This window comes from Dermatophagoides pteronyssinus, unplaced genomic scaffold (assembly GCF_027571235.1).
Source record: "Dermatophagoides pteronyssinus isolate colony J.1.1.1.1 unplaced genomic scaffold, Derpt_VIB-CSIC_2022.12 sq0019, whole genome shotgun sequence".
NCBI classification, from domain to species: domain Eukaryota; kingdom Metazoa; phylum Arthropoda; class Arachnida; order Sarcoptiformes; family Pyroglyphidae; genus Dermatophagoides; species Dermatophagoides pteronyssinus.
The window spans coordinates 485,481-498,256 of NW_027461543.1; the positions used below are offsets into that span (position 1 = coordinate 485,481).

Here is a 12,776-nt window from a genome sequence, read left to right on the forward strand (position 1 = left end):
ATCATCATCACATGTTCATTACTTCTGGGTCGTGTTGATTGGCAATGGTGATTTCGTTGGTGGTTCAGGATTCAAAAAAAAAAAAAAACACACAAATCATCAAAAACAAACTAAAAATCCAGAAAAGGTATGCAGAAAAAAAAATTTGATTTTTGATTTTTCAATTTATGTCATACTAAGCATCATTTTCATTGCAGAAGTGTCGTGAAATAAAAAAAAACTAAAAAATCCGAATCATCATCATTTGGTTTCTTTAATCGGCTAAAAATACTGGTACAGTACTGTTGCTTACATTCATCATATAGTGCAAAAAAAAGGAGAGAGAGACAATCAATCAAACACAAAAACACCGAAAGAAGAGAAAATCAAAATCCTTATGGATCCTGAATCGATTTGATTCAATTCGAATTGATGTTCTTCGAATAAATCTTTTTTTGTACTGTTTGGTTGGTTGAGCCTTGAACAAACGATTATCAAGAAAGAAAATCAATTGAAAAAAAATATTGATCAAAATCAATTTATATTAATCAAATGGTTGTCTGGTATACACATTATAAACATATATTGGTTGCTGGTTTCGAAATCAATCAATCGATCAATGATCAATGTTTTTCATTGGAAAAAAAAGATTCGTTTGAAAGAAGAAAGAAGAAGAAAAAGTTTTCCATTCAACTATTGAGATAAATAGATAAAATAGATTGAACAAATAAACAAACAAACAAAAAAACAAACATCAAAATCATTAATCGATTATCAATGAATTATTATTGGAATGAATCATGAAAAAAGAGAAGATATTGACGACACAACCATATCATATATTGACAAAGAGGCAAACCAAAAAAAAAAATGATCAAACAAAACGAAAAATTTTTTTTTTTGGAAAAATGATATGACACCATTGATCAAAATTGCTGACGATATTCAATTGCAAATCATGATCATTCATTCATTCATTCATATTCAATGCTGACGACGACAAATGATGAATGAATGAATGGAAGAACGACAACCTTGTTGAGTAATGATGATGATGATGAAAAATTCTGTAGGATTTTGTTGGTTGGCGACTTTTTGCTAACCAGCTGCTGATTTTTTTCCTACTAACCAGTTTCATTTAAGCCGATGATCACGATTTGTGGATTTTTGTTTACGAAAAAAAATTTTTGGCGCGCACTTATCATCATCTTTCAATGAGAAACATAAGAAGAGAAAAAAAAAGAACATTCAAAAAATCAAATCAAAAAAAAAGAAACGGAATAAAAATCTTTATCATCATCATCATCATCCTTGTTGTGTGTTTGTGTTTAATCATGGCCATTGTTGAATATCTTATCATGATGCCGATGTTATCGTTGTCGCCGCATCATCAAATAAAATCATTTGAATGAAAAAACTGAAAAAAACAAAACAAAACAAAACAAGAAGCTTCGGGGGCCAAACATTATAATTTTGTTGTTGTTTTGTTTAATCAAATCAAATTAACAAACAAACAAACAAACCTAAAGTAAGGACAAGTATTTTGTTTTTTGAAAAAAATAATGTTCTTCTGAATGAAATTATCAACAACAACAACAAGATGTGATTGAAAGAGACACGACTTGAATGAATGAATGAAAATGACTTAAATGACTGACTGACTGATTGAGTTAGTTATAAAGGAAGGAAATTTTTTTTAAAGCATCATCCAGATCATTTTACAGCAACAAAAGCAGCTGATAAATTCAATTCAATTAATATGATATGATAGAAATGAATCTGTGAAAAGAGAGAGAACAAAAAATTCACTTGTCGATTGAATTGGCCAAAGAGAAATTTGATTTTTTTTTATTTCTGGAAAAAAAGAAGAGAAAACATCAACATTTGAAAGGTGTTAATATGAGAAGCCATCATCATCATAATCGATTGGATGGAGCGAAAACATCGATGGTCAAACATCGATATTTAATGATGATGATGATGATGGTAATGGTCAATGGAATGAATGATGACAAATCGAATCGAATCTGGAAACAAAAAATGGTTATTTTTGGTTGTTTAGGTAACGATATTTTTTTAAAAAAATTGTTTTGTTTAAATTCCATAGAAAAAAACTAGGTCAAAAAACGAAATAAACGACTATCACCCGGACAATCGAATTCGTTTTGATTGTTCGTCCACCTGGATCGAATTCAAAACGATTGATCGATTTCAAACGAAAAAAAACATCCAATCATCGTCATCGTCACCAAAAAAAATGTCAATCAAAAAAAATTGATCAAAAAAAAAAATCAAAGAAAAAAAGTTTAAGGCGACAAATCAAGGTCCATAAACATCAAAGGAAGGACACAAAAAATTAGGAAATCTTCTAATTGATCATTTTGTTTTGTTTTATTTTGCTTTAAGCTTTAAATGCTTCCGTACGTAGATAATAATCGATTTTATTGATTTGATAATGATAATGATATCCATTTTCGCAATCAATTCGATCGATCGATGGCCAATCAATCGAAATTGAATTGATTGCATGTCATATCAAATTACATGGTCTCTTATCACTCGAACACACACCCTATCATATTAATTACAAATCTGATTTTTTTTTTTTTTTTTTTTGATCAAAAACATTTCGAAATAAAAACATCTTATTTTTGCGCGCCTGACACATCTGTCTTTTTGATTTGGTTTTTTTTTTGAAAACAATTTTTATTTCAGAAAAACTAGATGGCGTTAGCTATTCTAGAAAAGGGAAAAAAATTTTCGGATATTGATTAGTTGGTCGAATTGAGATTTCTTCGGTGATTTCTTTTTTTTGTGGACTTTGATAAAGCAAACATTATTTGATGAATGAATGAATGAATATTGTTTGAAAAGTTAGTTTTTTTTCACCGAAAAAAATTCTTATATTTACATTGCCCAATATGATCATTGGGTTCATTGATGGTGGTGGTCGATTATGTTTCAATTTTGGCTGTCGTTTGATGTTTTCGTTGATGATTTTTTGTTTGATCAACTTGACCGCAAAAAGAAAAAATCCAACAAAATTAACTTAATAAAACAGCGGCGGCGGTGGTTTTTTATTTGTTATTTAAATAGCAAATAAAAAACCAACCAAAGGTAAACAAATACATCTTTCTCTCGGTGTTTTTTTTTGCTGGATCATTTTTTTTTATTTCGGGGCCACACACAAAGCCAAAGATGACCGCCGTCGTTTTTGTTTACACATTGATAGTATTGACATTTTGAAAAAAAACTTGAAACAAATTGACAAAAAACTATCGATTATATCGATTATCGAAGGTTTTGTTGTGAGAATTTTTTGTTTTGTTTCATATCACTTTCAAATGATGTAAAAAAAGTTTGGTTTGGTTTTGGAATCGCAAATCCAAATGTCATTTCTTTCGAAAAAAACTTTTGTCATTTTATTAATTATGAAGGCCATTAAGACGATAATTTTTCCATTCATTTTTTTCACAGGAAACAATAGAAATTCATAATAATGATGATAAATGTGGTGTTTGGTTGAATTACATCAACCTTGTGTGTGACAAAACAAAAGGAGAAAAACAAAAATTTATTAGCCTCGAATTCTATGACAAACAAACAAACGAAAATTCTTATTTATTTGTGTCCATGATACACCAAAGGAACAACGCTAATTTAAAATCAAAAACAAAGCAAAATAAAATAGCCAACGAATTGTGATTGTGTCCATAATTCATTTGTTGTTGGTGTGGGAGGCAAAGTGAAAAATGAAATTTGTCACCTTTAAATAAAAATAAAATTCATTTCATTCGTGTGACATTTGTCATTAACCATCCGGCTCTATATGGATTATCCTTGGTGGAAAAAACAAAACAAAACCAGCCAGCACGTGTTTATAACGTGAAATTTTTTTTTCGATTTTGAAAATGGCAATGAACCTGAACCCTGTACAATTTTTTTCTTTATTTGTTCGTTTATTTCGATGAAAATGACCAATTTGTTTGACAAGTTCGAATAAATTTTTTTTTTCGTTGTTGACCATTCGGCTATTCTAACATTGTTGGATGATGATGATGATAATAGTTTTTTTTGTTGTTGTTGTTTGAATTGAATCCGATAGCTTGTTTGTTGATTTGATTTTTTCTTTTTTTCTTTCTTTTGACCATTCATATTTTTCGGATTCATTGTCATTGCCGACCAGTTCCAGAAACACAACAACAAACAACAAACAAACACAAAAACCAACTAGCTTCGTCGTCCATTCATTCATTCATTCACATCGACAATACGGTCAGCACGCGAATAATGTTGTTTTGAAGGTCTTGAAAAGAAGAAGAAAAAGAAAAATGAAAGAGATTGTATTGGTCACCAAAAAGCATTGTTTGTTTGGTTGTTTTGAATAAAACTGAATAAAATGAATGAATGAAAACTTGGTGATGGATTCAATAACTCTTTTTTTTTCCATTTTTTTTCATTCAGATTCTATGGTTTCTTTCAAACATTTTTTTTTCATTGAAAAAACAAAAAAAAAATTTGATGATCAAATGAAATCGAAACCCCATATATATTCAATTTCGTTGTTTAGCTTATTTGGTCAGTTATTTAGTAGTTGGGTTCCGTTCTCGTGTTTCATCGTGATTTTTTTGTTGTTGTTCAAAAAAAGTTTAAATCAATCTACGGTAGCATATTACCAATTTGTTTTTTTTTGAATTTTGCTTTGAAAAATTTTCTAAAGGGACGAGACAAATGAATTAAATTGAATTGAATTTTTGGCTAGTGAAATACGAAACTTACAAATTGGTTTGGTTCTTAACTCTTTCCTTCTCTTAACCCTTTCTTTCTTTTTTCGCTGTTGTAGATAATGATTTTAAGAAAGTGTTCGACTGTAAGTATTGTGTGATCAGATTTAACCAAACCAAAGTCCAATAGAGGGTTAGGGTTAGGGTTAGAACGAAAAAAAAATTGATCCAGAAAAAGTATTATGGTTTGGTAGTCGAACATTCGAATGAATCGGATCATACTACACATATTACATCGAATTATCAGGTTTTGGCTGATTTGAAAATCGTAACCCTTTTCTTCCTTGCTGGTCGGCTGATGATAATCAAGCAAGCAAGGCTGCTATTTCTGAATTAAGCTGTTTTTCAAGGACGATTTTAGAAAAAAAATTCAATATTTCACTTGGTGAAATGGCGAAAATATAAAGATGATGGCTTTCTCGTTCGTTTCCAATGTTCAATGTCGTCTTTTTTACAAGCAAAGCAACAAGCATTGAATCAACATAATCTTTTTCCTTTTTCATTCAATGAAATGAAATGAAAGAAAGTCTTAAGTCGATCATGTTTGTTATTCTAACCTATTCTAACCCGAGGTTTAAAAAAGAAAACGAAACGAAAATAAAACCCATAGATATTCAATTCATTCATTCAGTTTTTTTTCATCTTACCTACCGACGGATTAATTCAACGAAAAAAACTTTTCATTCATTTTTTTGTTCAAGTGAAAAAAAAACACTTGCCCGGCTCTCGTAATCATCGAAATCATCAACAACATTGGATCTTATGATTGCCATTAACGTAAAAGGTAAGGTACGGTACCAGGTATAAAGAGCTCTTAGTTTATCCATTTTTCTTTTCGTTTTCTAGCTTTGTTTTCTGTTTAGTGCCGCGATATAATTTTCTTTCTTTTCGAGAAAAAAGATTTGCATATGAGTAACGTGGTTTAACGGTTCAAATGATGATGATGATGATGAAAATGAAAAAAAGAAAAGAAAAGAAAATGACCCAACATTATGTGTTCCATATTAAATTTGGAACAACAATAACAAAACATGAAACGAACTGAAAAATCAAAAAAAAAAAATTCAAAAAAAGAAGAAAATTGATTGAAAACAATAACAACAACAATGGCCAACTATTTCTACTTGGATCGAACAACCAGGGAAGAAATAGGGGACCGTCAATTTTTTAATACGTTCGAAATTTTTTTTCGTTCGTTCGTTCGAAGACTAAAGACGATGGAAGGTAAAGAAGAAGAATGGTATCAAACGACGACGATAATAATGGCATTTTTTTTGTTTGGTGAATCCAAAACAATGGATGTGAATCAAATGAAATTGAAAAAAAAAGAAAAAAGCGAGGAGGATTTATGCTTCTTTTTTTCCATTCATTTTCAAATTCAATTCGCTCAATGAATGAATGAATGCAAAGAGGGAGAAAAATTTGAAAAGAAGAAAATTGTCAAATCTTAAATCGAAAAGTGAATCGAAATGAATGTCAAATCGGGATGGTTGGTTGGATTGGCAAAAAAAAAGCAAAGAAGAAAAAATTAAATGAATTCAGCAATGTCAACCTGCTCTGCTGCTGTTGCCATAAATATTGGTCGAATGAATGAATGAATGACGACGACTGCGACGAAGATCAACGTTCCAGCACACCTTATTATTACGATGAATTTTGACAAAGTGACCTTTTCTGTTTCGTTGTGTGTATGTTTTCAACCATTGAAAACAACGACCATAAGGTAAGAAAATCATTAAGAGGGGTTAATAATCACATTGATAATCATTATTTTTTTTCAAAAGAAAAAAAAATTGAATTTTAAATTTTTTTTATATATAAAAAAATAATCATTTTTTCAAATGTTTATAGAAAAATTGGTTGAGGGTGGATATTTATGAAGAAAAATATGGAAAAAAAAGCTGGTATAAAATATTGATAGGTGTAGGAATCACAGGCCAAAGTCTTATGCTTTTTATAACATCAATTTGGAATGAAAAAAGAGATTGTATATTAGTTATATATGGCAGTAGAGTAGTGTAATGTAACGTAATGTTTCATTCTTAAAAAAATAAAATGAATTGAATGAATGGATGTAATGGATGTATTTTTTAATTTATATATAGGGTGATTTGATTCGGTGTTGTCAACTGTGAAGGTCATGAATGAATTTTCGATGCCATCGTTATGACCGATATTTTTGTTGTTGGATTAATATGATGATGATTATGATGATTATGATTGGTAATGTTTTCATCAAAAAATGATGCTGTTGATGATAATGTTGTTGGTGAATAATGATCATATTGATTTATTGATGATGATGATGATTGATATAGAATATCTGAAGATGATGATGAAGATGATAACGAAGATGATGATGGTGGACTATCGGTTAAATGAATCGGTGATGATAATGTTGTTGGACTTATTAATTGATCATGATTTTGTTGTTGTTGTTGGCTATCCAATGATCGTAATGTTTCTGATAATGCCCAAATATAATCATGTGCAAAACGTAATGTTTCAATTTTAGTCATTTTATTATTCTGATTACTTGAATGTTGACTATTATTACCATCATCACTAAAATTATCATTATTATTATTATCATTATTATTATCAATATTTTCAGTAAATGATGATGGTAATACTGAACGTAAACGTTCTAATGCTTTATTTAACATATGCATACGATTACGTTCACGATCATTAGCTTTTAAGCGACGATTTCGTTTTAATTTAACAACCAATGATGGACTTTTTGATCGTATTCGAGGTTTTGTATTCCGTTGATGTTGTTGTTGTCGAGGTTGTCGTGGTTTTTTCTCCGATTTTTTACGATTATTTTTTACTATTCGTTTTGATGATTCTGGTATCATAGCCGTTGATGATGTGGTGGTGGTGGTAGATGTTGCATCCATTATGGTTTGAATTTCTTCATTTTCTTGATCAACAGCGGTAACAAAATCATAATCATCATTTGCAATCATCAAATTTGGATCTTGTTGTTGTTGTTGATTAAATATTTGAAAATGATGATTAGAATCAATTGGAAGTTGATTCAAATCTAATAAACAATCATCGATACTATCGATAGCATCAAAATCATTTAGAAAATAACTATCGATTGTTGTTGTTGTTGATTGTGGCTGATTATCAATCAACATGTTGTTGTTGTTGTTTCCAGTAGCTAGATCGACGTTATCATCAGTTGTAGGTGGTGGATATAGATTCATAAAAGGCATTTTATTTGTTGTTTGATTTACCAAATGATGATTATTGAGAAAATTAGCCATTCTGGAATCCATTTTGTTGGATCGGTTAAATTGTTTTTTGAAAAGGCCAAGTGGTTAAAAACGTAAACGTCCGGTTGATTGGTATTTGGGTAAATATTTGAATAATTCCTGACGATGATTATTATCATAGGAAGAGAGAGAGAAAAAAAAATCAAAATTTAAAAGAAATTTTCTTGGAAAAATTGGCTTGAAAATCAAAATTTTTTTTGTAAATATTTATATAAGGTGAAAGAAAAAAAGAAGAAAATTTCTATTTTCACAACATCATTCTTATTCAAATATTTAAAATTGAGCTAAGCTAATTTTTTTTTCTGTTCAGGTAGCTGTTGAATGGGAGGAAAAAAATCCAAGGTGGTCCACAAAATGGACAGAAACAAACAAAACAGAAAAAAAATACACCAAACAATAATGGATTTTCATTAAACCATGATGACCATCATCACTAACCGATAATGCATTGACCAGGACAGGAAAAAAAATTAAAAATTTAATCAAAAATTTTTAAATTTTTCTCCGAAAACCAAGGAAGACTGACAACAACAAAAAAAAATCGAACACCAAACAAAGACTATTCTATTCTATTTCAACAATAACGGACATTTTGTTCAAACACTATATACACACACACACACACCTATTACCCTACTTTTATTATGATTCGAAAATTGACAATGGCCATCCAACAACAAAAAAAAAATAAAGCTTCTGATTTAACCAACCATTGATTCAATGGGATAAATCAATCAAAAAAAAATCTAAATCAAACGAACCGTATTGTTCCAGCGACAATAACGAAGCGACATGAACTCTTATCATCGATATGTCAATCTTTCCATACACCATCATGCAATCTGATGCAAAAAATCAAAATCAATCATATCTTTGGCATCATCATCATCATTGTCATTCATTGATCGAAGGAAGGAAAACGTTTAGTTAGGAAAAGCAAAATGACAATCTTTTTATCAGAATCAAAAAAAAAAAAAAATTCATAATCAAAAATCACCCTGGTTATCTGATTTGAAACTGAAAAAAAAGTTGCCTAACCTTTATCAGATCAAAATCAATATTTTTTTTTTGCTGCAATCTTTCTCTCTCTCTCTCTCTCTTGGTCTATACAGCTGTCAAAACGATTAATCTAACATCGAGATTTTCTGAATTGTTTGATAATCAATTCAAAATCACAAACACAAGTAATTCACAATTATATTCGGGTGACATTGTTGGTGTAGAAATTGACAAAGAATTTCTCAGTTTTTTGTCTTCGATTTTTTGTTTCACTTGAAGAAGAAACCAAAGGTGAGATACACCAATGGTTAGTATTACATTACCCTCTCTCTCTCTCTCTATGACTGTGTGTGGGGTGTTACTATGTCTGGCCAGGCAAAATATAAAAAAAAAATCGTAATAAGATCGGCTTATCAGGATGACCGAATCGCTTGGCCAAAAAAAAAAAAAAATCAATGAAATACAAGACAAGCCAAGCCTCGATCCAACAAATAAAAATAATGAAAAAAATAAAAATAAAAAAAATTCATCGAAATAGCCATATCGAATGACCATTCATATATGTCCATAACGAATGTTCCAAAATCAAATTATTGATGATGATAATGGTCAGTTTTTTTGGCTTTACACGACTGTTTTGTTTCATTTTTTTTCTCTCTCTCTGTGTGTGTGTGTGTGTGACATATGACACACACGGGTTATGAACGAAAAAATCACAACCAGAAATAAATCAAGAAACAAAACAAAAAAAAAATCCCTCAAAATATCAACCCTGAACAACATCGAGTTATTCGAGTGGAAAATTTTTTTTTTGAACTTTTTTTTCGATTCATTTGATATCATTTTACCTTTTTTTCTGGTCAGAAAATAATAAAGGTCAAAAACAATTTTTTTTGGTGGGTTTAAATTGTGTAATATTAAATTTCAAAAATCAGAAACGAAAATCAGAACATACCTTTTGTATTGGGAAATTTTCTGGAAATTGAAAAATTTCTTGAAAACTCTTCTTTACCGGAAAACTTTCTCGAAAATTTTGATGATTTTTCCGGCGTTGGTCACTTAAGGATTTTATTTCACTTTTTTTTCGTTTTGGATTTTTGTTAATCACTAAAGCAATTGTTTCCGGAAAAAGATGTTTAAATATACACACGAAACACACAAACACAAAACCAATTTCTGTTGAAATAGTCGAGTTGAATTTGTTCGTTTTTTTTTTGCGCAACAATGTCGCAAATGAAATTGGAATGTTGATTTTTCGGAAGAACACCGAACCGAACCAAACGAACAAAAAAATGAATGAATGAATTGAATTTGACAAGGTTTTTATATGACCAGGATTTTTTTTTCGGTCGTTTCATTGACTGAAATTAAAATAAAAACGATCCACGAATAATATATAACTAGCGCAGTAAGGTTTTGCCATCGTCGTCTGTTGCTGGTTTTTTTTCGGGGTGCAATACTGTGTGTTTGATCAAATAATGACAACTCCTCCTTCTCGTTGTGATTATGTGGTCCCCGATTTTTTCACCATTGATGGTAATCATCGAACAAAATTGTTTGAAACAAACCAGAAAAAAAAATCAAAAAAATGGTCACGATCTATACATCCATCAATCGAACGATTGATGAAAATCGAATGTTTTTGTTTGTGAGTGGACAATCCACATACAATGTAAACATCCTAATTTATCGGTCGATTATCGTGGGCGGGCAACAAGTGCTTCAAGAAAAGAAAAAATCCATGGGAAAAATTTGATTTTAACATCATCGATTTTTTCAAGATAATCATGATCATTATCATACCTTGTTAACTTTATCATCATCATCATAATCATATGACATTTCCGTTCACTTTCCCCATTTCATTTGAACGATAATGATATCGATCAATTGAATTAGGCAAAAAAAACCACAATGATGATGATGATCATTATAATTACCATCCTGTTGTTGAACAAGATTGGACACAAAAACATGGCCTTTAAATAGATTAACTACATAATCATAATGATGATGGGCGATACACACACACTATCACAATCATCATCTTGATTCGCGTGATGATCGTGATTTTTGTGTTCTTGGAAGAAAAAAACATTCGAATTCGAATGTTAACCAAAAAAAAAAAAAAAAAACATTCGAATGTTAGAGTGTGTGCAAATAGTCGCGGGACCCCAAACAACAAAAACAAGGTTCCCAGGGACAAATTGCAATTTTTTTCTTTTTTTCTTTTTTTTTACCTTTTTTAATGATCATCATCATCATTGATTTTCGATGAATGAAATTCAACAGAAACGAAACGAAACGAAAGAAATCATTTCCTGTTTCCAATTTTAAAAAGGTTTTTTTTTGTTCATCCAAATTGAAATCGGTTGTTGCTGTTGTTCATGTGTAAATAGTCATTGAGTGAGTAAAAATTTGAATTTGAAAACATCTTTTTTTCTTTTTCGACAAAAAGCGATTTTTTTCGTCTTGAAAAAAAGCTTCTTAAATGGATGAATGAACATTCATCACCATCATCACCATCATCATCGATTCATTGCCAATTTGAATTTTGAAAAAAAACTATTTTCACACAAGCTTTGGACAAAATGGGTGATCGACCTTTTGAAATTGTTTTTCTTGGTCGAAATTGAATAAATATTTACTTCAAAACCTTTAAGCGGTTACACGTGTTTATCATCATCATCCATTAAAAAATATAGCTCAATTAGTTTAAGTAAGTCCAGTCAATCAGTCAACAACAACAACAACAACAGGAAAGAATCACGTGTTGCCACGTGTTTTTGTTGATGATGATGATGATGATTACCGAATTACCACCGAATCCAAAAAACAAATTTTTTTTTTGTCGAAAAACACGCGTGTCAAATAAACATAAATTAAATTGACTTTGAATAGAGATTCATTTTTAGCCTTTAACCATGATGATGATGAAGTGTCAGAAATAAAAATCTTTCATCATCTTTATTTACATCGCCGTTTTTAAATAAAAAATAATATTGGTGTCACGTGTCTGATGGTTCTTCTTGGGTCAAAATATTTGCCAAATCAACTATTTCGACTTTTATAGCTTTTTTTAGGATTTATCTCTGAAAAAGAAAAATTATTATTATTTTCAAATCCAATAATGATCAAGTTTTTCAAGGTTCACATACATTGAAAATTGTTGTTTTTTATATAGGATCTCTATTTGATTCGGGAAAAAAAACAAAATGTTTTTCGTTTTTTGGATCGATCCATTGAAAAAAATGATGCATAAAAATTGCTTGGTCGAACTTTCCATCATCAAAAAAATCGAACCAGAATAATAATAGGAAAAAAAAACAGCTAGTCAATGATCAGGAATAGAAAAAAAAGTTACACACCTGCAAGCAAGGAAAAAAAAACTGAATGAATTGAATTGAATTGAATTACAGAATCAAACAAATTAATCACTTATGAATGTCATATTAGACTGTAGTTTGTTTTTTGGGTCGATTGTCAAATCGAACAAACAAAGAACAAAGAGAGAAACATTGCCACATTGCCGAATTATGTTTATGAATTGTTCCAATGGTTCAATTCTCTCGTTTCATTCATTCATTCATTTTTTCCATTGTCATCGTTTAATTGCAAACAAATATGAACCAAACGATATTGGGATGAATATTTTTGGAGAATAATAATAATATAAAAATATTAGCTTTATTCAATTCGGTTCTTTCGGGGTGATTGTTATGATGAT

General features: G+C 30.0%; 1 protein-coding gene and 2 long non-coding RNA genes across 6 annotated transcripts; 1 reads left to right on the forward strand and 2 right to left on the reverse strand.

Annotated features, from left to right (window-relative positions):
• Positions 1-2,642: 2,642 nt before the first annotated feature.
• On the reverse strand, positions 2,643-5,627 carry LOC142645700 (uncharacterized). 4 transcript variants are annotated; one of them, XR_012846770.1, is made up of 3 exons: positions 5,415-5,627; positions 4,759-5,320; positions 2,643-4,693 (listed from the first exon to the last, which is right to left on the reverse strand). It is a non-coding gene; the product is annotated as an uncharacterized LOC142645700 (long non-coding RNA). The 4 variants fall into 4 exon arrangements; XR_012846771.1 differs by having other exon boundaries at positions 4,759-5,325; XR_012846768.1 differs by having other exon boundaries at positions 5,411-5,627.
• LOC142645701 (uncharacterized) lies at positions 5,314-6,748 on the forward strand. Its single transcript, XR_012846772.1, has 3 exons — positions 5,314-5,547; positions 5,627-6,486; positions 6,615-6,748. It is a non-coding gene; the product is annotated as an uncharacterized LOC142645701 (long non-coding RNA).
• On the reverse strand, positions 6,557-11,343 carry LOC113797106 (uncharacterized). Its single transcript, XM_027347439.2, has 4 exons — positions 11,290-11,343; positions 10,853-11,129; positions 10,005-10,769; positions 6,557-8,149 (listed from the first exon to the last, which is right to left on the reverse strand). The coding sequence occupies exon 4, from the start codon at positions 8,051-8,053 to the stop codon at positions 6,902-6,904; it is 1,152 nt and encodes a 383-aa protein (XP_027203240.2). The 5' UTR covers positions 8,054-8,149; positions 10,005-10,769; positions 10,853-11,129; positions 11,290-11,343; the 3' UTR covers positions 6,557-6,901.
• Positions 11,344-12,776: the final 1,433 nt, after the last annotated feature.